The sequence below is a fragment of the Chiloscyllium plagiosum genome, unplaced genomic scaffold (genome assembly GCF_037043375.1).
Source record: "Chiloscyllium plagiosum isolate Xiang-an unplaced genomic scaffold, Cpla_swu_hap1 HiC_scaffold_14, whole genome shotgun sequence".
NCBI classification, from domain to species: domain Eukaryota; kingdom Metazoa; phylum Chordata; class Chondrichthyes; order Orectolobiformes; family Hemiscylliidae; genus Chiloscyllium; species Chiloscyllium plagiosum.
The window spans coordinates 26,911,128-26,937,289 of record NW_028270152.1 but is presented as its reverse complement, the minus strand read 5'-3'; the positions used below and the strand labels follow the sequence as shown (position 1 = coordinate 26,937,289).

At 41.2% G+C, this 26,162-nt stretch overlaps 1 protein-coding gene across 17 annotated transcripts in view; it reads right to left on the bottom strand.

Moving 5' to 3' along the window:
• The window catches only part of atp2b2 (ATPase plasma membrane Ca2+ transporting 2), an 838,415-nt gene that overhangs the window by 232,860 nt on the left and 579,393 nt on the right, over positions 1 to 26,162 (bottom strand). For all 17 annotated transcript variants that reach the window (XM_087994228.1, XM_087994235.1, XM_087994236.1 and 14 more), the window contains 2 exons: positions 22,545 to 22,802; positions 16,703 to 16,828 (listed from right to left, as the gene is read on the bottom strand). In XM_087994228.1, coding sequence (XP_087850354.1) covers positions 16,703 to 16,828; positions 22,545 to 22,802 — 384 coding nt within the window. The remainder of the gene's footprint in view (positions 1 to 16,702; positions 16,829 to 22,544; positions 22,803 to 26,162) is intronic.

The following is a 26,162-nucleotide window of genomic DNA, read 5'->3' as shown; positions in this document are numbered from 1 at the left end:
AGTCCAACTCGTCCATGCCGACCAGATCTCCTAACTTGATTTAGTCTCATTTGCCAGCACTTGGCCCATATCCATCATAACCTTTCCTATTCATGTACCCACACAGATGCCTTTTAAATGTTGTAATTGTACCAGCCTCCACCATTTTCTTCAGCAGCTCATTCCATACACGCACCACTCTCTGAGTAAAAAGGTACCCCTTAAGTCTTTTAAGTCTTTCCCCTCTCACCCTAAACCTGTGCCCTCTAGTTCTGGACTTCCCCACCCCAGGGAAAAGACCTTGTCTGTTTACCCTATCCAGGCCCCTCATGATTTTATAAACCTCTATAAGGTCACCCCTCAGCCTCCGACGCTGCAGGGAAAACAGGCCCAGCCTATTCAGCCTCTTCCTATAGTTAAACCCTCCAAATCTGGCAATATCTTTTCTGAACATACCCACCTGCTAATACACAATGAAATCTCTCCTGAACATCAATTTTACACCCCTCTCATCACATAATAGTAACCTGCTATTAGAGAGAGATGAATGAATTTAATTATTGAGCTCTTAAGGAACATATGTTGCTAGTTTAGATGAGTGTATGTATGTCTAACCATGTTTGTTGAACAAGAATGCTTGGATAAAGGGAAAATTACTGACATGAGACATTCCCATTAAAAGGTAATCAAAGTAAAACATGATTTGGAGATGCCGATGTTGGACTGGGATGTACAAAGTTAAAAATCATACAACACCAGGTTATAGTCCAACAGGTTTAATTTGAAGCACTAGCTTTCAGAGCGCTGCTCCTTCATCAGGTGGTTGTGTTGTACTCCACAACCACCTGATGAAGGAGCAGCGCTCCGATAGCTAGTGCTTCCAATTAAACCTGTTGGACTATAACCTGGTGTTGTGTGATTTTTAATAGTAAAACATGTTCTTCCCAACTTCTTTTGGCTAATTCTAACAACAATCAACCATTTAACAACTAAGTTAGAAATTAGATGATACACAAATCCCAATTTTTGGCTTTCTGGTCCTGCTAATACACAGATGAGTTTGATTTGTGTACAAAATGGGAGCCTTACCACCATGAATATCTGTTCAACATGAACATGTTAATTTTTATTATTTATTTGTGCAACATGAGCATCACTGGCTGGCCAGCATTTGTTGCCCATAGCCTTATTGCCTATGAAAAGATGGTGGTAAGCTCCCTTTTTACTTTTTAAAGACAGCAAGACTGAACATCTTGCTGTGTCACTACCCTGATCTTTGGATACTGAAGCAATGGAAATTGGCAGTCCACAAAAGAATTTAACTGTTTCTTCATTTAAGAACATATTTTTGAAAAGAAAAGTACTTTTGCAAACCAGATACTTTAATTACTGAGCTGAGACAAGAAACTGGTTAAAGAAATTATTTAATTATTCTTACAATTAGTAGGTTAATTCTCAGCATGATAACTATTGTTAGCAGATTCAACATGACTGGCAGGCCTCATTAACATGTCTTAAATATTGAAAGCTGACATTTTCAAATATATTTGAATAACATGAATCAAAGTACTAGGTCACATGGCACACAACCTTCCAATTAGTTTCATGAAAGGAGTTACCCTCATGACTACATCTTGCAAAAAACAGCCAAACCGTTCAAACCAAGTAGTCTTGGTGTATGAATAATTCCTACACAACTGCCTCTATAGCAGTTTTGGGGCTTTGCTTGACATTTCCTTTGGACTAATTTGTGTATTTGACCCAAATATCTCTTTACATTGCACAATTCAAGAAGTGTCTGTTTTATTTTACACAAAACAATGGTATTTGAGATGAACACAAGTATAATTACTTTTTGAGTGGTGATCCTTTTCCAGAAGACATACCTTCACACCCACCTCTCATGTGGAGGACAATATAATGGCTTCTTTATAGGTCCTGTTTATATTTAGAGAATGTGGAACATTAATACTTAGCTAATAATTAAAATGTGCAATGAAGCTGCTTGCATTTCTAATTCCCTAACAAAGACAGGATATGCAGAGTGTAATTGCTTAGGTAAGAACTATGTGCTGAAATGTAAGTACATTGAGCAATATCTCTTTTAAATCAGAAGAAACTAATAGTTTGACATGCAAACTGATGCATTCAGTTTTCCTGATCATATATTATCAGAGAAATTTGCTCAATAGGTTAGAGATCACAAAACACAGTTCGAAGTGAAATTGACAAACAGTTTATTATTAAGGTGATATCGCGGACGAGGAACTGACTAAGCTGAAACAGTACAGACAGACTGCCCAGGCAGTCAAGGATTCTCTTTCCAGGGCTGAGGATAAGACCAGTTTTTACAATAATGCTGCACAATAAGGCTGATTAAGAAATGGGGAAAATACAATGTATCTGGAAATGGAGTAATCTAGTTGCAAGGATGCTAACTGGAAAACAGTAATCGGATGAATGTCCTGTTCAATCACACAGTGCAACATCCTGACAGTAACGATGGTTCCATTCCTCTTCACAGGTAGGTGTTAATGTCTCCTCTGAAGTGGTGAGGTGTTTCCATTGTCCTGTTCCTGGAGCATGTTCCTGTCTGACCTGCTCTTTGTGTGGGTTGTGAAACTGCCCTTGGGGCTTTGAGATATCTGTGGTGTTCAGTCATTGTTAGTGAGCTTGAAGTGTATTCCCTTGTCTGCGTGGGCTGTCTGATTTGACTTATGAGCCTGCTTGGGAATTCTGGGTGTTTTTGGTACAAATTGGCCAAATTTTGCTTTTGTGTGCCTATTGTGGGTTGGCAGGGTGGCAGATCTTTTCCCACATATATGTATACAAATTAGGAGCAAAAGTAGGCCATTTGGCCCTTCAAGCCTGCTCCACCATTCAATAAGATCATGGCTGACCTGTTTGTGTTTGAAATTTCACATTCCTATCGACACCAAATAACCATGTGTAACAGGAATCTAACTACCACCATTTTAATATATTCAAGGTCTCTGCCTCCACCATATTCTGATGCAGACAATTCCAAAGATACACAATCCTCTGAGAGAGAAAAAAATCCATGGTCTCTGTCCTAGAAGAGTGAACCCTAATTTTAAAACAGTGATCACAAGTTCTGATCTGATTCACAAAAGGGAACACCTTTTCCACTTTAATCCCATGAAGACCATTCAAGATCTTACAAACTTCAATCAAATCACCTTCCCTCTTCTAAACAAGCCCTTCTTGTCCAATCTTTCCTCATAAGACAACCTGCTCAGTCCAAATATTAATTTACTGAACCTGCTCCAAACTACCTGTAACATGCTTCTTTATACCCTTGCTTAAATAAGACGACCAAAACTGCACATAACATTCAACATGTGATCCCCTAATGTCTTGCATAACTGAAATATAAACTTATTTTATATACACTTCATCCTAGAATAAAGGATAGCAATTGAATTAGCTTTCTTAATTACTCAATGGCACCTCCCGGCACCTTCCCTTGCAACCGCAGGAGGTGCAACACTTGCGCCCACACCTCCCCCCTCACTTCTCTCCAAGGCCCCAAGGGAAACTTCCATATCCGCCACAGATTCACCTGCACCTCCACCCACATCATCTACTGCATCCGCTGCAGCCGGTGTGGCCTCCTCTATATTGGGGAGACAGGCCGCCTACTTGCGGAGCGATTCAGAGAGCACCTCTGGGCCACCCGGACGAACCAACCCAACCAACCTGTGGCACAGCATTTCAACTCCCCCTCCCACTCCACCGAGGATATGCAGGTCATTGGACTCATCCACCGCCAAACCACAACAACCCGACGGTCGGAGGAGGAGCGTCTTATCTTCCGACTGGGAACCCTCCAACCGCAGGGGATGAACTTGGACTTCACCAGTTTCTTCATCCCCCCTCCCCCCACCTTGTCTCAGCCGGATCCCTCCAGCCCGGCACCGCCTTCCTGACCTGCAGTCTTCTTCTTGACCTCTCCGCCTCCATCCTACTCCGACCTATCACCCTCACCTTGACCTCTTTCCACCTATCACATTTCCAACTCCCCTCCTCCAAGTCCCTCCTCCCTACCTTTTATCTTCTCCTGCTGAACACTCTCTGCTCATTCCTGAAGAAGGGCCTGTGCCCGAAACGTCGAATCTCCTGTTCCCTGGATGCTGCCTGACCTGCTGTGCTGTTCCAGCAATAAAGTTTCAACTTTGATCTCCAGCATCTGCAGACCTCACTTTCTCCTCTAATTACTCAATGGACCTACATACCAGCTTTTTGTGATTCATGCACTAGAATGCCAACCCCTCTGCATCTCAAAAGTAAGCAATAACTATTCCATGTAAATAATATTCTGCTCTTTTCTTATTTTTCCAATTAAAGTGCACAACTTCACATTTCCCATGTTATATTCCATCTATCAGATTTTTGCCCACTCACTTAACCCATCCATATCAATTTTTTTATGTTGTGTTCACAATGGACTTCTATGTGCCTTTGCATCACATGCAAATTTAACTACCATGATTTTGTTGCCCTCATGCAAGTCATTAATAATAAAGTGTAACATTTTGAGTGTCTGACACAGACTTTTGCTGAATCCCAATCATCAAATCCGGCCAATCTTTTATTGATTCTCTGCTTTCTGCCAACCAGCTAATCTTCGTTTCATGCTTGTATGTTATCCCTAAAACCATGAGCTCTTACTTTTGTGCAATAATTCTGTACATGGTCTTTGTCAAATTTACTCTAAAAACTGTACTACAGTAAATCAACTATCTCCTTTTTATCCACAGTGCATGTTATTTCTTCAAGAAATTCTTATAAATTGGTCGAACACCCTTTCACTAAACCATGCTGGCTCTTCTCGATGAACTTAAATTTTTCCTACCGAGTGTACAGTTATATCCCCCATAATTATCAATTCAAACACTTTTGCCATGACAGACACCAAGCTAGCTAGCATAGAGCTTCCTGTTTACTGCCTCCCTCCTTTCTTGAGCAGAGGGATTATATTTATTACTTTCGAATCCTATGCACATAAAATAAATCAACCCTCCATTTGGTAAACCCAGAGGCAACTTTTGAAAGTGTGATCTTCTTGCAGTGATACCCACAGCAATATTCATCTCAAAGATGCAAAAGAGAAAATATTAAAAATATTCAGCAGATCAGATAGTTTTGGTGGAAGGAGAAACAGAGGTAAAGAAGAATTAATTGTTGTTTTCTGCACAGTTCTAAACTGATCTGCTAAATATTTTCATCAAATTGTCTTTTTATTTCAGATTTCCAGCATTTGCAGCAGCTTGCATTTGTTTTAGCATTCTGGAGTCACAGAGAGTCATACAGTATAGAACAGGCCCTTCAGCCCTCCATTCTATGCTGACTAAGACACACCAAAGTATACTAATCCCATTTACCGGAGTCACAGAAGTCCTGCCTTCCACATTGAATTTTTCCTGGGGACGCCAGGAGACACACAATGTGAAAAGGTGCACTTGGTCATAGCATAAGGGGGTCACCTCCAGTTAGTACATCTGGCAACTCTGGCTACTCAGCAATGACATCAGGAGAGGTCAGTGCTGTGCAAGCAGGTTAGGGGCCTCAGGGCACTCTCAAAATAGAGGTAATCTTATAGAGGGAGGAACAAGTTAAAAACCAAGATGGCTGAGTGGGAAGGAGTGCCAATCAAAGGACAAACCTCTTCAGGTTGAATTATTGAGGCTGTGGAGATTGTTGCTCCAACAGGAGTATCCCCTGTGTCACAAAGCTGGTCCTTGTTTTCCAAAAGCTGTTCCTTTTTCTCAAGGATACTGTGGCCTTGGCATTTCTCAGAGGGGTCATAAACAGCCCCCGGTTCCGATTACACTGGTTTGGTACGGAGATTAAAGGCTATTGAGAGGCCTTTTTGTTTATATGTAAACTGATGAAACTTCACATTTTAGAAGTGACCTGTAGAATGAAAGGGGAGCAGTCAGCTCTCTAGCTGAGCAGTACAATCCAGAACTAGTTAGGAGTTCAACAGTGAGCTGTGTGGAAGCAGGCTCTCTCTCTCTCCTTCTGCTCTTCTAACTTCAACCTGTAAGCATTTGTTCCATTTTTACTGTTTTTTAAGGGTGTTTGCTAACTGGGACTGTTGTGTATATTCGGAACAGCATAATGAAGTCCAGTTTGGATAGACTGAGTTCTGTAGGGGTTCTTTATTCTGTTATTTGTGTTTCGTTGTGTAATTTTGTGAATAAATTTTTGTCTGTTTTAAAACCTAGCTAACTTACTCCGGGTAATTTTCACTGTACATTTACTGAAACAAATTACAAAGTTATCGTCTGGGCTACCTGCTAAAGAATGTTTTGAGTGGTCTGGCCTCGTCTATAACATCTGTCAGGAACACAGTATCTGGTTCCAAAGGCCATATCACCCTCCCTGAACCAGTGATAACCAAAGTGAGGTTTTATCCTAATAGCTGGCAGTCTCCTTAAATTATCCATAATTGTCCTTTCAATGTTGCAAATTGATTGCCCAACTCTTTGGAGCTTGCCTGGTGGTAGGACAATGACAGAGAGCAGTCAGGGCTCTCTGCTTTATTACTTGTAACTTCCCTCCTCCCCTTCTTTAAGGAGATTGTAAAATTTGGAATTCAGTTGAGGAAAACCACAGTAACACAAGGTTTAAAAATTTCAAAACTTTGAGAATAATGAGGTGGCAAAGCATGTAATGTAGATTGCTTCTTACTGCATGACCTTGTGATTTCAGTTGTTGAGCATAGCCAATTCTTCTCACAGGGCAGAGAAAGACAATTGGAAGCAAATCATGTCCTGTTTCAGTGGCCAACTTTGGCATGACATTGGTATACATTAGAGTAACATTGTTAATCAAACGGAACTATTATTTCATTTTTAAAAAATAATTGTAAAATTATCGTACAATAATCTTTTGGCAAAAGGTCCATTTTGGTGTTTGATTGTAATTTTAACAGAGGCATTTTACAGACTGCCTGCCAGCCCAGATTAATTCCGCAACAAGGTGGGTTTCTCCCTTTGGAACAATACAATGATGCCATGCAAATAAATGCAATATAAGATGTTTACTCTTCAAAAAGGTGAGTAAGAACTGTTACCAAATTTAGGAGCTTAAACTCTCAATACAGATTAATTTGAGAATGCATGGAGGTTGAATTTTAAATTCCCATTTTTACATGTTTAGCAGACAGATTTCAGGCTTATTAAGAATTGTTCGTCTCTGTAATTAGCACAGCTGCTAGGAAGAATACATTTTATAATTAGCTGTAAATCTACAATTTTGTTTGTGACAAATGCAGATTTTTAAATCTGCATCCAAGGCTTCTAGTCAAAACCTTGACATATTTCAAAATGTTCAGTATGTTTCACACACACACTGCAGTGACACATTTCTGCAGCATGTGCTGTCTTTCATTATCCTTGACACAGTAAATTAGTCCTTGTACAGTGGAAGTCATTAAAGAACACATCTCCTGACAGAACTAAAAATAGAATTGTAGAATGTTTATTGAAGGTAAAGATGTCAAGAACCAGTTTTATAGATTGGTTAGTATTTTTGAATACTCATTTTCCCCTCTGCTAGTATTTAAAGCCTAACAGTGAACACTCATCAGCAGGTGATTGCCATGAATGTTTGTGACAATCCCTTTCAAAACTAAAAGCAGTTAATATTAACCCACATTGAGAATACGTCAGCTTTTCCATTTTCCATTTCCCCAATTACTTTGTGTCTGGATGTTTCCTATTTCTGATTCCCAATTTGTTTTTTGGGTGATGTACCATTATGAGAAAATGTAATATTCATTTGCTTTCACCCATGCAGCCAAGAATTCAAATCAATCTTCGAAAGAGCAAAATCCATACTTACTGATGGCACTGAGCTGAATTTTCCCAGTCCCACACACATGGATTTGGAGGCGTGACAGGAAACAAAATCCGTGAATCTTGTGTCAGGGTCTTCCCCTCACTGTATGGACTAGGAGAAAGTGAGGACTGCAGATGCTGGAGATCAGAGCTGAAAAATGTGTTGCTGGAAAAGCGCAGCAGGTCAGGCAGCATCCAAAGAGCAGGAGAATCGACATTTCAGGCATCAGCCTGAAGAAGGGCTTATGCCCGAAACGTCGATTCTCCTGCTCCTTGGATGATGCCTGACCTGCTGCGCTTTTCCAGCAACACATTTTTCAGCTTACTGTATGGACGCTTACCTCAGCTGAGGCTGAAGCCCAGATATTGCCTAGAGGTGGCCTTCCAACAAGGTCTAACACATTCTATAACCACAGGGATCAGTAGATTGCAGCTATCACCCCAGTTGCATTGTACACATTAAGGAGATCTCCTTGTCAAGGAATAATCATGTATAAAAATTGAGTTTTGAATTGGAAAGCCCTAACTGAATTGCTTCTAAAAGACTATGCCAAATTCCAGAGTCGAAATGTCAAAATCAGAGATGAATGTACATCAGCATCACTATTCTAGCTACATTCCAACACCATTGAAATGGGGATCACCTATCTGCAAAGTCACACCAAGAATGGCAGCATGTTGGCTGAGTGGTTAGCACCGCTGCCTCACAGCTCCAAGCACCCGGAATTGGTTCTGGCCTTGGTGTCTGTGTGGAGTTGCACATTCTCCCAGAGTCTGCATGGGTTTCCTCCGGGTGCTCCAGATTCCTCCCACAGTCCAACGGTGTGCTGGTTAAGTGGATTGGCCATGCTAAATTTTCCTGTGATGTGCAGATTAGACGCATCAGCCATGGGAAATGTGGGATTACAAGGATAGGGTAGGGGGAGGGAGGGTCTGGGTGGGATGCTCTTTGGAGGGTCAGTGCTGAATGGACTGCTTCCATACTGTAGAGATTCTATGGTTCTAAGTACAATTTCCTTGGAGGAGTATCAATAAAGACCATTTGTTTGGAAATGACAAATCTTTCCTGTTCACGTATGACAGAACCCATGGGCTATATGCAAGCACATTTAAAAATCTTGTATTCATCAATTGAGAACTTCTTTTGGATCTTTAAATGTAAAACTAAATTTTAAAATTTTATTGCAGCTTCCTCTCACACCTTGCGAATATTTCAGAGCACACTACTGTGCATTTTTTACTGAAAGATATGATTAAACAAATAACCATTTTATCATTTACAGTCATGTTATTATCATGAACAAAACTAAATCTGTACTGAACAAAAGATACAGAAATCCAAAAATAAAGTTGCAGCTGTGGAACAATTCTAAACACCTAAAGCTCCAAATCTATAATTTATTAAAACAAGTGACCACACGAAAATAAAGAAATAGAATTCGAATTTTTCAACAATTGCGACTTCGCTCTAATGCTCTATGCTGCAGTAATAAAAATTAAGATCAAAATGCTTTTTGACAATTTATCAATGCTTCCCATACTTTTAAATATTTATGCATGTAAAACCCCTAGGGGTGTCAGCTCCGCTATTCCAATGAAGTTTATTATTTAGTATATGTGTCCTTTCATCATTATTCTCCCAAATTGTTTCAATTCAGACTTTCCTACAATGATTTTTTGACGTCTATCTCCCAATCCATTAATCTGTCCATGCCCTCCTTACATAACTTACAGTGCTCTTCATTATCAATTATGAAACTATAGTCCATGTCATTTTCCTTTATTAACAACAATAGCCCTTGTCTGGACATTAAGGCTACATCATTGTCCATATTAATTCAAATAAAATATAACCATTTATCATAGCTCCAGTTTCTGCCCTTCAATCAGTTTCCTATCCATGTTGTCACCCGTCTTTAATACAATGACTTGGTTTGGATTTCCAAAAGGCATTTAATAAGCTAAAGCACATCAGGCTACTTAATAAGATAGGAGCCCGTAGTGCTGAGGATGGTATATTAGCATAGAGGATAGACAATTGGCTAACTGATAAATGACAGAGGATTGGCATAAAGGCAACATTTTTAGGATGGCAACCTGTAAATAGTGGAGTATCACAGGGATCAGTGCTATGGTCACAATTGTTCAAAATATATATTATTATTTAGATGAAGAAAGTGAATGTGCAATCACCAAGTTTGCAGTTTACATAAAAATAGATCGGAAAGCAAGTGGTGGGGATGACATAAGGATATGATAGTGCGATATTGCCCAGTTAAGTGAGTGGTGATGATAGAAGGATGTTATAGTGGGATATTGCCCAGTTAAGTGAGTGGGGATGATATAAGGATGTTATAGTGGGATATTGCCCAGTTAAGTGAGTGGTGATAATATAAGGATGTTATAGTGTGATATTGCCCAGTTAAGTGAGTGGTGATGATATAAGGATGTTATAGTGGGATATTGCCCAGTTAAGTGAGTGGGGATGATATAAGGATGTTATAGTGGGATATTGCCCAGTTAAGTGAGTGGTGATGATATAAGGATGTTATAGTGGGATATTGTCCAGTTAAGTGAGTGGGGATATATAAGGATGTAATAGTGTGATATTGCCCAGTTAAGTGAATGGTGATGATATAAGGATGTTATAGTGGGATATTGCCCAGTTAAGTGAGTGGTGATGATATAAGGATATTATAGTGCAATATTGCCCTGTAAAGTGAGTGGTGATGATATAAGGATATTATAGTGGCATATTGCCCAGTTAAGTGAGTGGGGATGATATAAGGATGTTATAGTGGGATATTGCCCAGTTAAGTGAGTGGGGATGAGATAAGGATATTATAGTGCGATATTGCCCAGTTAAGTGAGTGGAGATGATATAAGGATGTTATAGTGGGATATTGCCCAGTTAAGTGAGTGGTGATGATATAAGGATGTTATAGTGCGATATTGCCCAGTTAAGTGAGTGGGGATGATATAAGAATATTATAGTGGGATATTGACCGGTTAGGTAAGTGGAGATGATAGAAGGATATTATAGTAGGATGTTGACCAGTTAAGTGAGTGAGTGTGATATAAGGATATTATAGTGGGATATTGACCGGTTAAGTGAGTGGAGATGATATGAGGATGTTATAGTGGTATATTGACCAGGTAAGTGAGTAGGGGTGATAGAAGAACGTTATAGTGGGATATTGACCGGTTAAGTAAGTGGGCAAAATCTTGGCAAATGTGATTTAATGTGGCAAAATATGAGGTGAAACACTTTGGCAAGAAAAATAGAAGAGCTGAATACTATTTAAATGGAGAAAGATTGTAGAAAGCTGCAGCACCGAAGGATTTGAGAATCCTATTGCATGAATCACAAAATGCTAGCATCCAAGGTTTCAGGTAATAGAGAAAGTAAATGGAATGTTGGCCTTTATTTGAAAATGAATAGAGGATACAAATGGGGAGGCCTTGCTAAAACTCTGCAGGACATGAGCCAGACCACATTGTGAGCAGTTTTGATCTGCTTATCTAAGGAAAGATTTCCTGGCATTGAAGACAATACAGAAAGGGCTCACCAGGTTGACTCTGAGTATGGAGAGCTTTTCCAATTGGGAGACATGGAGTAGGTTGGATCTGTACTCATTTGCATTTAGCCGAATGACTGGAGACCTAATTGAAACATATAAGGTTCTTAGGGAGTACAACAGGGTAGATGAGGAAAGGTTGTTTCACTTTATGGTAGAGTCTAGAACCAGAGGGCATAACCTCAGAATAAAGAGTTGCCTATTTAAGACAGAAATGAGAGCATGTTTTTCCTCTCACAGGGTAGTGAATCTATGGAGTTCTTTACCACAGAGGGCTGTCGAGGTTGGATCATAATGTTTATTCAAGCTGAGATAGACAGATTTTTAATCAATAGAAGAATCATGGGTGATAGGGAAAGAGCTGGAGAGCGGAGTTGAGGATCATCAGATCAACCATGATCTCACCCAATGGTGGAGCAGACTCCATGGGCAGAATAGCTACTTCTGCTCGTGCATCTTGTGGTCTTATGGACTTAATGTTTTTTAAAATCTCAAGTGAAAATATATAAATAAAGGGGTGCTATAGTAATGAGGAGTTGAAGAGCCTGACCTAATGATACACTGCCTCAGGAACAGCGTTATGTGCAGACTACCACATCCCAGAGATACACCAGACCAGTATTTCAATGTAGAAGGAGCAGCATTGATCTAGAGCACAAGATAAAGCAATGATGACAGCTACAGAGAATAAAAAACACCAGAGCTTGGATCTCAACTTAAATCAGAATCGAAAGGACACAGCTGAAATGGGAAAGCTCCCAAGTTGAGACCCCGGAAAACTTTAAGAAAAAGCTGGAAAAAAAAGAAGACTCGAGAAGAAGAATTTGGAGACATCCAATTGCAGGGCTATGGAGACTCTGACAGGAGGGAAACAGACTTCCGACTTCAAAGCCAAGCCATGAACCAATAATTCGCAGGAGGAGAGAAACAGAATCAGAAACGTCAACAGTAAGAAGGAATAACGTAAGTACCCATCTCGGTCAGTCAGGCTCAATAGCCCATAAGGATGGCAGCTTTGGCGGAGACTTTGCCATTATCTCAGCCAACTGAATTCAGGAAAGACTTAGGAAGTCAAGAGCAGGAGCTTTGGAAGTGGCAGCTTAAGCACTGTCGGAAGCCAATATGTTTTTATATGCTATTGGACCAATAGTAGGTGATATACTGGAAAGGCAAAGCATGGAGAAAAGTACCACAGAATATGACGAACTGATTGAAGCATTTGATGTGCACTTTAACCTCAAATTAGAAATAATGGCTGAGATTTAATCAGTGATCTCTCATCCTGAGAATCAATAGTAAGCTTTTTAAAGAATTTATATTATCAAGCAAGATGTGGTAAGAAAGGCACTTTGAAGGAATTATAAATCAGAGTCCAAAGATGTTCAGATTGACCATGTTAAATTGCCCTGTAGTGTCCAGGGATGCATAAGGTACGCGGAGTAGCCATGGGAAATGCAGGGATATGGGGCTAAGGTGGGTGGAGTTTGGATGGTCTGTGCAGACTTGATGGGCTAAATGTCCTTTATGTGCTTTGCGTGGATTCTATGATTCTAAATTGTAGTTGTTGTGAGGCATAAGAAATTATCCGATTCCGTCAATCCAAGGAGGATTTAATGCTAGAACAGAGAATCCGATTCGCTATGGAGGCAGAAACTGGTCAGCACTGCAAGCAAATCTACGCAATTACTTTGACACATTTTGATGGTGAGACTCCAAGATGTTGTTGTTACACTCCAGGATGCTACTAAAATACCATCAGCCACATCAAATTGTTCAAGATGTGGTTCCAACTGAATCAAGATCACAATGAATGTCCAGCAGGGGGAGCTAAGTACTGTAAATAACTTCATTTGGGACATACCTAAAAAGGGTAAATTCATTCCTCTCATCACCTAAAAAAATACAAAAGGAAAAATTCCAGGGATATGGTATATTTACAACAAGGAAGAAGTTCAAGTTGAAAGAAGCAGAGCAAAAGGTAACGCCAACATGTCTCGGAGAGATCAAAGAGAGTCAAAACTTCTCAACCAACAAGTTGAAGGTACAAGGCTTTATAACAAAATTTAAATATAATATTGGCAGAAAGCTTGCCTTAATTGAAGGTTGTGAGGGTCAGATCAGCTAACCTAAAACTCCAAGGTCCAAGAAGCGTGGGTTTTTAAGTGTATATGAAAATTACCATGAAGTTTAGTTACGAAGGATGAAATGTCTGTGAGACCTTGTACATAAGCGCACTGTTGAGCAGTAATGCAGGTATTCCTCTAGGTCTCTCAAAGAGAGAGTGCTACTGTTGTTCAGGATGAAGGTAGCAGAGAATTTCAGCAGGAATTTCTGAAGTTATTGAAATTTTTAAGACAACGTATTATCACATTACTCTGCCAGAAAATGTAAAACCCATCTATTTCTCATCTTCTAATGAGTAAAGTGAAACCTGAGTTAGACAGCATCAAAGTGGGGTATATCACCAGTGACAGAATTGGCACAATGGTACTCTAGTCCAAAACCTGTTCCCAGGATAAATGGAGAACTAAGATTGTCTTTAGATCTCACCCAATTAAACAAAGGTGTTCAGAGGGAAATCCACCCTGTTTTAATGATAACTTGGCAACAAGCAAGCTTTCATAAATCTGGATATTGTTAAACCAAGGGGCAAGATTGTTGATGTTAATTATTACATCATTTGGGCCATATATAAATATAAAAATGCTTAAATTCTTCTGTCCAAAATTCCTGGTGGGGAAACAAGAGACTATTTGTCATTTGGATGATATCCTAGTGCATGGAAGAAGGACCATGACCAGAGACTCAGGGATCTGTTAAGGACATTACAGAATACAGGTCTTATACTAAATGAAAAATCCATTGCTGCAGAATGACAATTATGTTATGCAGGATGCATTGTCCAAGAACACAGCACAATAGTGGATCCAAGACAGACAAAAGGCATCAGTGAAATTCTGGCAAATAAGTGCATAAAAGATATACAACACCTTTCTTAGGCATGTTAAATCAAGTGGAAAAAGTTGGCCCCACTTAGTCAGTCTTTTAAACCCATAAGAAAGATTTTGCAATAAGGCACTATGGTATTGGAATAAAGAACAGACTGCGGCTTTTGAAAACGTTAGAGAGAAGTTACAATCTGCAGATGTTTTAGCACATCAAAAATTCACTATAGTAGCTGTAGATGCATTGTACAGAGGACTAGCAGCATTTCATATTCAATGCAAACTGACAGAACACAAAAGTTAGTCCAATCCATGTTAAGAGTTCTGACAGAGACTGAACAGAGCTGCACCAGGAAGAAAAGGTTATCAGGTACATGTGAAAGAGGGAAGTTGATTTCATGGAACTGAAATTCCAGGATGAGATACCCACAAGCTTTTTGTAACAGTGTTGGATTGAAAAGAAATCTCAAGAATGCCTCTAATATTACAAAGATTCAGGTTCAGGCTGATGACAATGGTATAGTCCATATGCCAGGCAAGTAATGGCAGATAGAGTCTCAAAAGCAGCAGTGGATGAAGAAGGTTTTTTTTTATAAAAGAAGTGGAGTCTTATTCTATGGCAACTGAAGGCAAACTCAGACAAATCAGTGCAGTACAAAAGTCACAGAAGAAGGACACAAAGATGAGACAACTCTCTACAAAGGCAGTCGAAAATAGTCAGCGGACCAAGTGCTGAAAAGATAAAATGAGCAGAAACAGCACAGAACAGCAGTAAAACATTTATTGGTTTACGGTCATAGAATGGTTATGCTACAGTCAATGAGAAGAGAAATGCTCCAGAAACTTTAGGCAGGATCTCCAGGTACCAGGAAGAATAGAAGAACAGCAGAAGAATCAGAGTGGTGGTTAGGCATTCCAAAAGTCAGACAGGACTACCGTTCATCATGCCTAACAGTGCTATACACAACCTACAGAGCCAATCCTTTCTGTAAGCTTTCTGAAAAGACGATGGGAAAGGCTAGTAACTGATTTATTTGATTTTAGAAGGAAAATGAATTTGGGCCTAATAAATAAGTACTCAAGATGGATTAACTTCATTCAACCACAGCAGACTCAGTGATGACAGACAACATTGACAAAGATCTTTCTAATACATTTTTCTGAAAGAATTAGGGTCAGACCATGGATCTCAGTTCATGAATGAAGATTTCAGGATGTTCATTTCAGAGGCAGGCATCATGCTGGTGACAAGTCCTCAGTCAAGTGGAGAGGCGGAAACAACAGTCAGGGCCATGAAGTCACTGATGCATAAGAACCCAGTCTGAGCTCTACTCAGTTACAGAGCCATTGAATAATTGATACTTGCCAGCAGAATTGTGAATGGGGAAGAAGTTAAAAGGGCACACCATTATTGAAACACAATTTCAGGCCAAATGTAACCTCTTATGACCAGGCGAAGATAAAACAACCAGAGAAAAACCACAGCAAAAAGCAGCAGAACTAGTACAACTCTGGAAACGTGGTAAAAATGCTGACAACTTTAAAGTCCATGCAGAAAGTCTGCTTCAGGAACAGGAAGGCAGAAGCCACTATACAGATAAAGGGACAGCCAAACCTATACTGAATCAGATCAGTTATATCGCAACAATTCCAGAATTATGATTCGGATTGTGACATTTAGTGGTCTAGATCATCTCAAGTGGAGAGCTTTGTGGATTGGGGCATGGTAGAACAAGGTGGTGAGAATGGTGACCGTAATGATAACGGCAATAATGATTATAATGATTCCAAACACTCTGAAAGGAAGTTAAAGTAAACTACAGGAATATTGTCGACCAAGCCTCTCGACTTTAGTGAGGGACGGAGTGGAGGCGGGGGGTGGGGTGGAAACGTGGTGTAAAAAGATTAGTGTAAATCATGATGATGTAGCTGCTCATATGCTTGTCATCAGTAAAAAATAACACACCAGTCCTAGACTGAGCATTTTAATACTGACGTCTTAGACATTACACTTGAGAGCTGTGTTTGATAACCTTTGTACAGCTTATAAATAACGGAGTGTTATAGTGCATAACGAGTTGAAGAATCTTACTTTGAAATAAAGAGTAACCAGCCTCAGGGGCAGTGCATGTTCCAACATCCACAACCCAGAGATACTCTGGAACAGTATCTCAATGTGCAGGTAGAAGTATTGGCTTAAAGCACAGAATAAAACAAGGGGATTTAATGCTATTCCAGGATTTTTCTTTACATAACGATTGCTCATCACTTTTTATGTAACTCATTCCTTGCTATTCATTGTACTTTGTAATAACATTTACAGTCTACTCACCAGAAAGTAGCATGGGGTCCTTGTCAGCCGACTTACGGACATGATCAGATTCTCCAGTTAAAGAACTTTCATCAATTTTAAGGTCATTTCCCTGAATTAATATTCCATCTGCAGGGAGCAGATCACCTGATAATTAAAGACAAAATAAAGGGGTTAGTAACACACTGCCAAGTGATTTATTATGCATTCCAACTGCAGACAATTATGGAACAATTAGACTTGGTCATTACAAAAGCGATAAATGTAAAACAAACCACATGGTTATATAATAGAACAACAAAGCTTTGATCTCCACAAAAAGGATCTGCATCCAGCTCAGAATAGTGGATTAAAAGTTTTACAATTCTACAGGCTGCCAGACCTTCTTCAAAATAATTTTGAATTGACATTTTCCCAGTTGCTACCACGTAAAAGGATAAGTATGAGCCAATGTTTCTGATCCATTCCTTATATTTTACGTAATGAAGAAGCTCCAAATTTCTGATAGGAGATTCTGATGAGGGCTCCTTCAGGAATGTGGAGCTGTACTGCTATTCTGACAGGTAGTCAGCAGCACATTCTGAAATTAGAGAGTATGGATAAGTTCACCAGGCTCCCATAGGGTAGGCTGGGCTTCGAAGCTGGGTAAAAAAGTACCAGGTCAGGCGCAGGGTCAAAGAAAGATCGGGTTTGATGATGATGTAAAGAGGGGTGGGGTCCGGCAGTGGGGCAAAATAGGGTCAGGTCCGTTGCAGGGGAACAATGGGAGGGGTTTTGGTCTGGAAGAAGGGTGGCGAGAGTCACACAGAAGAGTAATGGGGAGTGAGGTTAGGCAGTGAGGCAAACGGGGCTGGGTCAGGTGGGGGTAACAGAAGGATCACTCCTGCAATGAGGCAAGAGTGGGTCAGGTCCAGCAGTGGGCCAAGAGGAGGGACAGGGCCAGAATTGAGGTAAGAAGGCATCAGGTCCTGCAGTGGGGCAAGAAAACGGACAGGTCCAGCAGTGAGGCAAGAGGGGGTCAAGTCCAGCAGTGGGGCAAGAGGAGGGTCAGGTCCAGCAGTGGAGCAAGAAGAGGGTCAGCTCCTGCAGTGGGGCAAGAAGAGGGGCAGGGCCTGCGGTGAGGCAAGAGGGGTTCAGGTCCAGCAGTGGGGCAAGAGAAGGGCCAGGTCCAGCAGTGGAGCAAGAGGGGGTCAGGTCCAGCAGTGGGGCAAGAGGAGGGTCAGGTACAGCAGTGGGGCAAGAGGAGGGTCAGGTCCTGCAGTGGGACAAGAGGGGGCCAGGTCCAGCAGTGGGGCAAGATGAGGTTCAGGTCCAGCAGTGGGACAAGATGAGGGTCAGGTCCAGCAGTGGGACAAGAGGGGATCAGGTCCAACAGTGGGGCAAGAGGACGGTCAGGTACAGCAGTGGGTCAAGAGGAGGGTCAGGTCCAGCAGTGGAGCAAGAGGGGATCAGGTCCAATAGTAGGGCAAGAGGAGGGTCAGGTACAGCAGTGGGACCAGAGGGGGCTAGGTCCAGCAGTGGGGCAAGATGAGGGTCAGGTACAGCAGTGGGGCAAGAGGGGATCAGGTCCAACAGTGGGGCAAGAGGAGGGTCAAGTACAGCAGTGGGACAAGAGGGGGCCAGGCCCAGCAGTGGGGCAAGATGAGGGTCAGGTCCAGCAGTGGGGCAAGAGGAGGGTCAGGTCTTGCAGTGGGGCAAGAGGAGGGTCAGGTCCAGCAGTGGGGCAAGAGGGGGTCAGGTCCAGCAGTGGGGCAAGAGGAGGGTCAGGTCCAGCAGTGGGGCAAGAGGAGGGTCAGGTCCTGCAGTGGGACAAGAGGGGGTCAGGTCCAGCAGTGGGGCAAGAGGAGGGTCAGGACCAGCAGTGGGACAAGAGAAGGGTCAGGTCCAGCAGTGGGGCAAGAGGGGGTCAGGTCCAGCAGTGGAGCAAGAGGAGGGTCAGGACCAGCAGTGGGACAAGAGGAGGGTTAGCTCCTGCAGTGAGACAAAGATTGGATCGGGTCTGGCAGTGAAGCAAGAGGAGTGGGAGTTGGCACTGAGGTAACGAGAGTTGGCTGGATCCAGTAGTGGAGCAAGACCTGGCGGTGGAGAATGATGAGGGGAAGGTCTTGTGGTGGGATAGCAGGGGGATTCTGCTATATGGACAGATCCAGAGGTGGGGCAAGGGTTGTCAAGTCCTCTGATAGGGAAAGTGGAGTGTCACTTATGGCAGTGGGGTAAAGGGAGGTATCAAATCTGAACAGGGGCTAAGAGGCAATCAGGTCTGTTGGTAGGGTACGGGATGGAGGGAGTGTTATTTCTGATAGTGGGTCATGGATTGGGAATGGCGTTGGGTCTGTGTTGGGGCACTGGGTGGGGAGGTCAGAATGATGGTGGAGTAAGGGGTGTTCGGTCTGGTGGTGCAATAATAGGTGCAATGCTGATGGTTTCAGACCCAACAAGGAGGTGGTGAGGTCCTGTGGTGGGGCAAGTGGGCTGGGGTCTGTAGAAGCCACAGTTGGATCTCATTGCAGTTGGCCCTGGGGAAGTTGGACCTGGGGAAGTCCTGGCTGTTAGGACTTGAGGCTGTTTTTGTTGGAGACAAGAAGGTTGAGAAGGTTAAGATAATAAGAGGGTTAGATAGGATGACAGTGAGAGCCTTTTTCCTCGGATGGTGATGGCTAGCATGAGGAGACATAGCTTTAAATTGAGGGGTGATAGACATAGGACAGATGTCAGAGGTAGTTACTTTACTCAGAGAGTAGTAGGGCCATGGAATGCCCTGCTTGCAACAGTAGTAGACTCACCGACTTTAAGGGCATTTAAATGGTCATTGGATAAACATATGGTCAAAAGTGGAATTATGCAGGTTAGAAGGGCTTCAGCTTGGTTTCGCAGGTCGGCAAAACATCGAGTGCTGAAGGGCCTGTACTGCGCTGTAATGTTCTATGTTCTTAGTCCTTGGCTGGGCATATTGAGATGTAGTTGGGAGTGTGTGAGCTAAGTTGGTGTGGGGGGGTGGGGGTAGAGGGGCAAATCAGTTGAATAGTCATTCAATTAGATTACTTACAGTGTGGAAGCAGGCCCTTCGGCCCAACAAGTCCACACCGACCCGCCAAAGCGCAACCCACCCAGACCCATTCCCCTACATTTACCCCTTCACCTAACACTACGGGCAATTTAACTTGGCCAATTCACCTAACCTGCACATTTTTGGACTGTGGGAGGAAACTGGAGCACCTGGAGGAAACCCACGCAGACAAGGGGAGATTGTGCAAACTCCACATATTCAGTCGCCTGAGGTGGAGAATTGAACCCGGGTGTCTGGCACTGTGAGGCAGCAGTGCTAACCACTGTGCCACCATGCCGACCATAATTCAATACTTTAACTTTCCCAATGTAACAAATTGTTTCATTCTATCAGAACCCCCTGAATTCTCAGATTTAAATGCATACTTTCAGAGGATTCCAAGTAATCTTCAATTCTTTGATTTCCTAGACATTTCCTTCAGAATCTGTTATGATACGTAGTCACCGGGGTTCCCACATGCAACTCCCACCTCTGTTGGAAAAACGTTTAACTGACTGTCAGAACATTCGGCCCTCACCTATAAATCTTCTGCTTTAAACAATAGGTCAGAGGTTGGGAAAGCTGTGGAGATTTCACTCACTTCCCAGCAGCAGTCCACACCGTAGACAAGATGAACTGCAGCAACACACTAAGCCCTCCTTGACCAGTACATTTCAAACTTCCAAAAGGGACATCATAGCACCAGTTCCCCTGTAACTTCCCATTTGCACAATATCCTGGAATGGGGAAGATCACTGTTCCTTCACTGTCATAGAATCCCTATAGTGTGGAAGCAGGCCATTCAGCCCATCAAGTCCACACCAACCCTCCGAAGAGCATCCCACCAGACCTTTCCCCTACCCTATCCCTGCATTTCCCATGGCCAATACAACTAACTGCACATATTTAGACTGTGGGGGGAAACTGGAGCACCCGGAGGAAAGCCATGCAGACACGGGGAAAATGTGTAAACTCCAGGATGGAATTCGAACCTGGGTCCCTGGAACTGTGCGGCAACACAGCATGGAACCCATTTCCCAAGCAGCCGGACTGTGGCAGTTCAAGAAAGTGCCTCAACACCAACCTCAAGGGTAATTAGAGAAGGGTAACAATGGTTGACCTTGCCAGCAAACTCACTTACCATGAACAAATTGTTAAAAATAACAATTGGAATTGACAGCACCACATGCGTGGCTGTTGTGGTTTGTTAATTGTAAGCACTGTTGTGGTAATTAATGATGTTTGAAATCTGATCTATATTTTTCTGTCAGGACAGAGCAGAAGGAGCTTCACTCTGTGCCTAGCCAGTACATTCTTAAGGGAATAGTCAATGATGGCACTAGATGTCAAAAAATTGAAAAATGGTTCATTCTCTACTACTGACAGATGCGAATATGAAATCCCTTGAAAAAGTGGTAAATGTCTCAAAACAAACAATGGAAGCTGTTAATCAAAGGAACTAACTAATAAGATATTAAGAACACTAATGAAATCATACAGAGCTGTTTTATCCTATTTATGAGCAATCAAAACTAAATGCGGTGGTAATTCTACACTGGGGTTTCAACTGAGAAAGACAAGAATTCACACATATTGAGTTTTTAACTTCATTCGTCCCATCTGCAAAAGCAGAGCTGCTACCAGCAGAAAAGAAAAATTGTAATTGGACAAACAGTAAGGATGCAGACACAGTTAAACCCAAACACTGATTTTTAAAGAGGCACGCACAAAGTAATTATGAAAAATTAAACAAAAAATTGACAGGGTGAGGGAGACAACAGGGGACAAATTCAAACAAGGCGATTCTTGTGTGCTCCCTGTTCAGACAATCATGAAACACCATCGATGTTCACCGATAGGTTGCCTGTCCATTGGCTCTTTCAGCTGAGAAGCAAAGACCGAAAGAAACAAAGTGAATTAAATATTAGTTTCCCGTCCAAATTTCTCTGACTGATGATCAGAATTCTCCTTGGCAACCATCAAAGGTATTTACAAGCTGTGTTAGCTGCTTCTTAGCTGAGCAGAGAGGATAGGATTTGATATCCAAAGGTCGATCAGGGCCAAAATGCACGAAGGGAGGGAGTGTGGGTGGGATGTGGGGGGAGGGGGTACAGTCTGTGACACTTACAGTAGGCTCTGAAACACAGTGGTAAAACAAAACAAGAGAATTCAAAATATAAGGGTTTTTTTTTCCAATAAACCAGTCACTCAAATAAAATGAAACAAGCTCCATGAATGTCTTTATGAGGACATGAAAAATTTAAAAAAACTTAATTCCAAAACATTTGGAATCCTGATTCAAAACGGAGGGAGTCAAAAGAAAAACAATGAACCATAGGCCAGTTAGCTTAACATCTGTTATGTTAATTTATTAAGAAGAATATAATCACAGTGTATTTAGAAATATATGATATAATCAAGAAGAGTCAGCTTATTGAAGGGGAAATCATACCTGACAAATTTATTAGAATTCTTTGAGGAGATAGCAAGCAGGCTAGGTAAAGGGAAACCAGTAGATGTAATATACTTGGATTTACAAAAGGTGTTTGGTAAGATACCACACATAAGACTTCTTAATAAGCTAACAGCCCTGAGTACTGGGGCAATGTATTAGTATAGATCAAAGATTGGCTAACTAATAGAAGACAGAGAGTTGAGATAAAGGGGGCATTTTCAAGATGCCAACTTCCAACAAGTGGGGTACTACAGAGATCAGTAGCAACCTGGATGAAGAAAGTAAATGTACACACAGTCTTTTATAGTTATAAAATGTATTTCTTTTGATTAGAATCAATAGAAACTATTTCTCAAGCTTACCATATTTAACTTGTGCAATGTCACCAGTAACAATTTCTGACACTGGGATCTGGACAACTTGGCCTCCTCTGACAACAGCGAACTTCTGTTCTTGTTCAATTCGACTTTGCAAACCTCGAAACTGCTTTTCTTTGCTCCAGTCATTAAAGGCAGTTACAAAAACCACACAGATAACGGAGAGTAGGATAGCGGCTCCTTCAATCCACCCTGCTTCAGCTTCACCCTCATCTTCCACACCACCTGCAGCATTACCACACACTGTGGAGACAGCAGATACAGAATTAATTCAAATACAAGTTACACTAAAATGTGAGCCTGACTGTCTATTTCCAACTGCCTTCTCAACTGTTTACTGAATTCCATCATACATTAATGATATTGAAAGCAAGTGCATCATTTTTGCATTTTTTTCACCCAGTTCATACTTATCTGTCCAAAACTTGATTCTTCAGAACTTAACCATAATTTAATACAGCAATATTTTTTATAAAATTAAAGTGTTATCAAGTATCATAAGCATTTGGTAGAATAAATAGTGGTGGCTCAGTGGTTAGCACTGCTGCCTCACAGCGCCAGGAACCCAGGTTTGATTCCAGCCTCGGGTGACTGTCTGTGTGGAATTTGTACATTCTCCCCGTGTCTGCGTGAGTTTCCTCCGGGTGCTTCGGTTTCCTTCCACAATCCCAAGATGTGCAGGTTAAGTGAATTGGCCATGTTAAATTGCCCATAGAGTTCAGGGAAGTGTAGGTTAGGTGCATTAGTCAGGGGTAAATGTAGAGAAATGGGGAATGAGTTTGAGTGGGATACTCTTCGGAGGGTCAGTGTGAATTTTTTGGGCCAAAGGGCCTGTTTCTACACTGTAGGGATTCTGTTTTATTCTATCCTATAATCAATTGAATCTATTGCTTAAGTTGAGAATACCACAGGTAATTATTTCTAACACAACATTCTAGATGACTTGACCTTCTGTGACAACAAGGGAGATTGTTGAGACATTGGTATTAATTTTCCAGAATCCCCTAGATTCAGGGAAGGCTCCATTGGCTTAGCAGATAGCGAATGTACATGAGATATAAAGCAGAAAACCACAGGTCAGTTAGCTTAAAACATGTCACAGAGAAAATGTTACAAGCTATTAACTAAGAAGTTATAGCAGGAAACCAAGAAAAATTCAAGGGAATCAACAGAGTCAGCACAGATTTGTGTAAGGAAAATCATGTTTAACCAGTTTGGAATTTGTAGAAGTAACATGTGCTGTAGTTAAAAGGGAAACAGTGGATGTAGATTTTCAGAAGGCATTTAATAATATCCCACATCGAAGGATATTATGGAAAATAAAAGCACATTGTATAAAGGGTGATGTGTTGGCATAAATACAAGATTGGTTAGCAGGAAACAGAGAACAGGCAAAAATGGGTTATTTTCTGTTTGGCAAGATATGTTGAGTAGTATGCCATAGGGATCAGTGCTGATGCCTCAACTAATTCACACAAATGACAGGAATGAAGGAACTTTAGGGATGGTTGCTAAATTTGCAGATGGCTTCAAAAATAGATATGAAAGTTAAGTTCTGAAGAGGATGTAAGGAGGTTACAAAATGGATATAGATAGGTTGTGAGTTAGAAAAGATCTAGTAAATGGAGAATAATGTGGGAAAAAAGATAAATCTTTCATTTGGGCAGAATGAATAAAATAATTTTATTTTTAATTCCAGGCATTTGGAAAACTACTAATGTAACATCCTTATTCAAAAGGGAGGGAGACAAAAGAAAAACAATGAACTATAGGCCAGTTAGCTTAACATCTGACATGTTCGTCTATTATAAAGGATATAATCACAGCATATTTAGAAATATATGAAATAATCAAGAACAGTCAGCTTAATGAAGGGGAAATCATACCTGACAAATTAGGGGCAATATATTAGCATAGATAGAAAATTGGCTTACTCATAGAAGACAGAGTTGAGATAAAGGGGACATTTTCAAGAATGGTGACCTGTAACTAGTGCAGTACTACACACATCAGTGGTCACAATTACTTACAGGTTATTCTACTGACCTGGATGAGGAAGGTAAATGTACAATAGTCAAGTTTGCAGATGACACATACATTATGGAAAAGCAAGTGGTGAGGATGACACAGAAAGGTTACAGAGGGACAGTCAGGTTAAGTGAATGGGCAAAAATTCAGCAGATGGAATGTAATGCGAACCTATGCACTTTGGCAAGAAGAATAGAATTGTTGAATATTATTTAAATGGAGAAAGACTGCAGAAAGCAAAGAGGGATTTGATGGTCCTCATAAATGAATCACAAAAGGTTAGCATTCAAGTTCAGCGAATAATTGGAAGGCAAATAGCACGTTGGCCTTCATTTCAAAGGGAATGGAGTATAAAAGAAGGAAGGTCTTGCTAACAAAGCATACAGTAAGCAGACAATACCTAGAATACTGTGAAAGGTTTTGATCCATTTATCCAAGGGAAAATGAGCTGTCATTGGGAGGAATGATGTAAATGCATTGGAAACAGTTCCAAAAGAATTTACAAGACTAATTCGCGAAACGAGCGGTTTCTTTTATGAGATATCATTGGATAGCCTGAGGTTTTATTCATTGGAGTTTAGAAGATTAAAACGCAGCTTCATTGAAACATATAAGAGCAGTTTTGACAGGATGTATGTGGAAAGGATACTTCCTCTCACGGAAGAATCTAGAACTGGTGGTCACTTTCAAATTAAGTGTTGCCTACTAAGTGTGGGTGGCACGGTGGCACAGTGGTTAGCACTGCTGCCTCACAGTGCCAGAGACCCGGGTTCAATTCCCGCCTCAGGCGACTGTCTGTGTGGAGTTTGCACACTCTCCCCGTGTCTGCGTGGGTTTCCTCTGGGTGCTCCGGTTTCCTCCCACAGTCCAAAAAATGTGCAGGTCAGGTGAATTGGCCATGCTAAATTGCCCATAGTGTTAGGTAAGGGGTAAATGTAGGGGTATGGGTGGGTTGCGCTTCGGCGGGTCGGTGTGGACTTGTTGGGCCGAAGGGCCTGTTTCCACACCGTAAGTAATCTAATCTAATCTATTTAAAACAGAGATTGGGAGATTTTTGTTTTCACATGAATCTTTGAAACTCTCTTCCTCAAAAGTTGATAAAAATAAAGTCTTTGAATATTTTTAAGGCAGAAGTGGATACATTATTGATAAACAGAGAAGTGAAGTATTTTAGCATAGGCAAGAAAGTGGAGTCATGATGTCAGCTATGGTTTTATTGATGGTGATATTAATCCTCAGATTACTGTTTGTAGATCAGCATTCAATTAAGGGAAAATTGAAAGAGTTAATTTTCAAGAAAGTGCATGCAGGTACTAGATGAACATCAGATGTCAAGCAGATCATTGTCAATATGTCATCCCCTGTTGTGTGCTTTAAGGATTAACGCCTGAGGCAACTTTATTTAAGTCAGGAAACAGTGATAATTGCCAACTAGCAATTTTCCACAAATTGCATAAGTATGTTTCAATATTTTTGTGCAAATTAGTAAATTTTAGCTAAAGTCAAGGTCCATGGTATTTCAAAGCTCAAGAGAATGAAGCAGTCAATAAGTCAGGAACTGATGGTTCAATAACC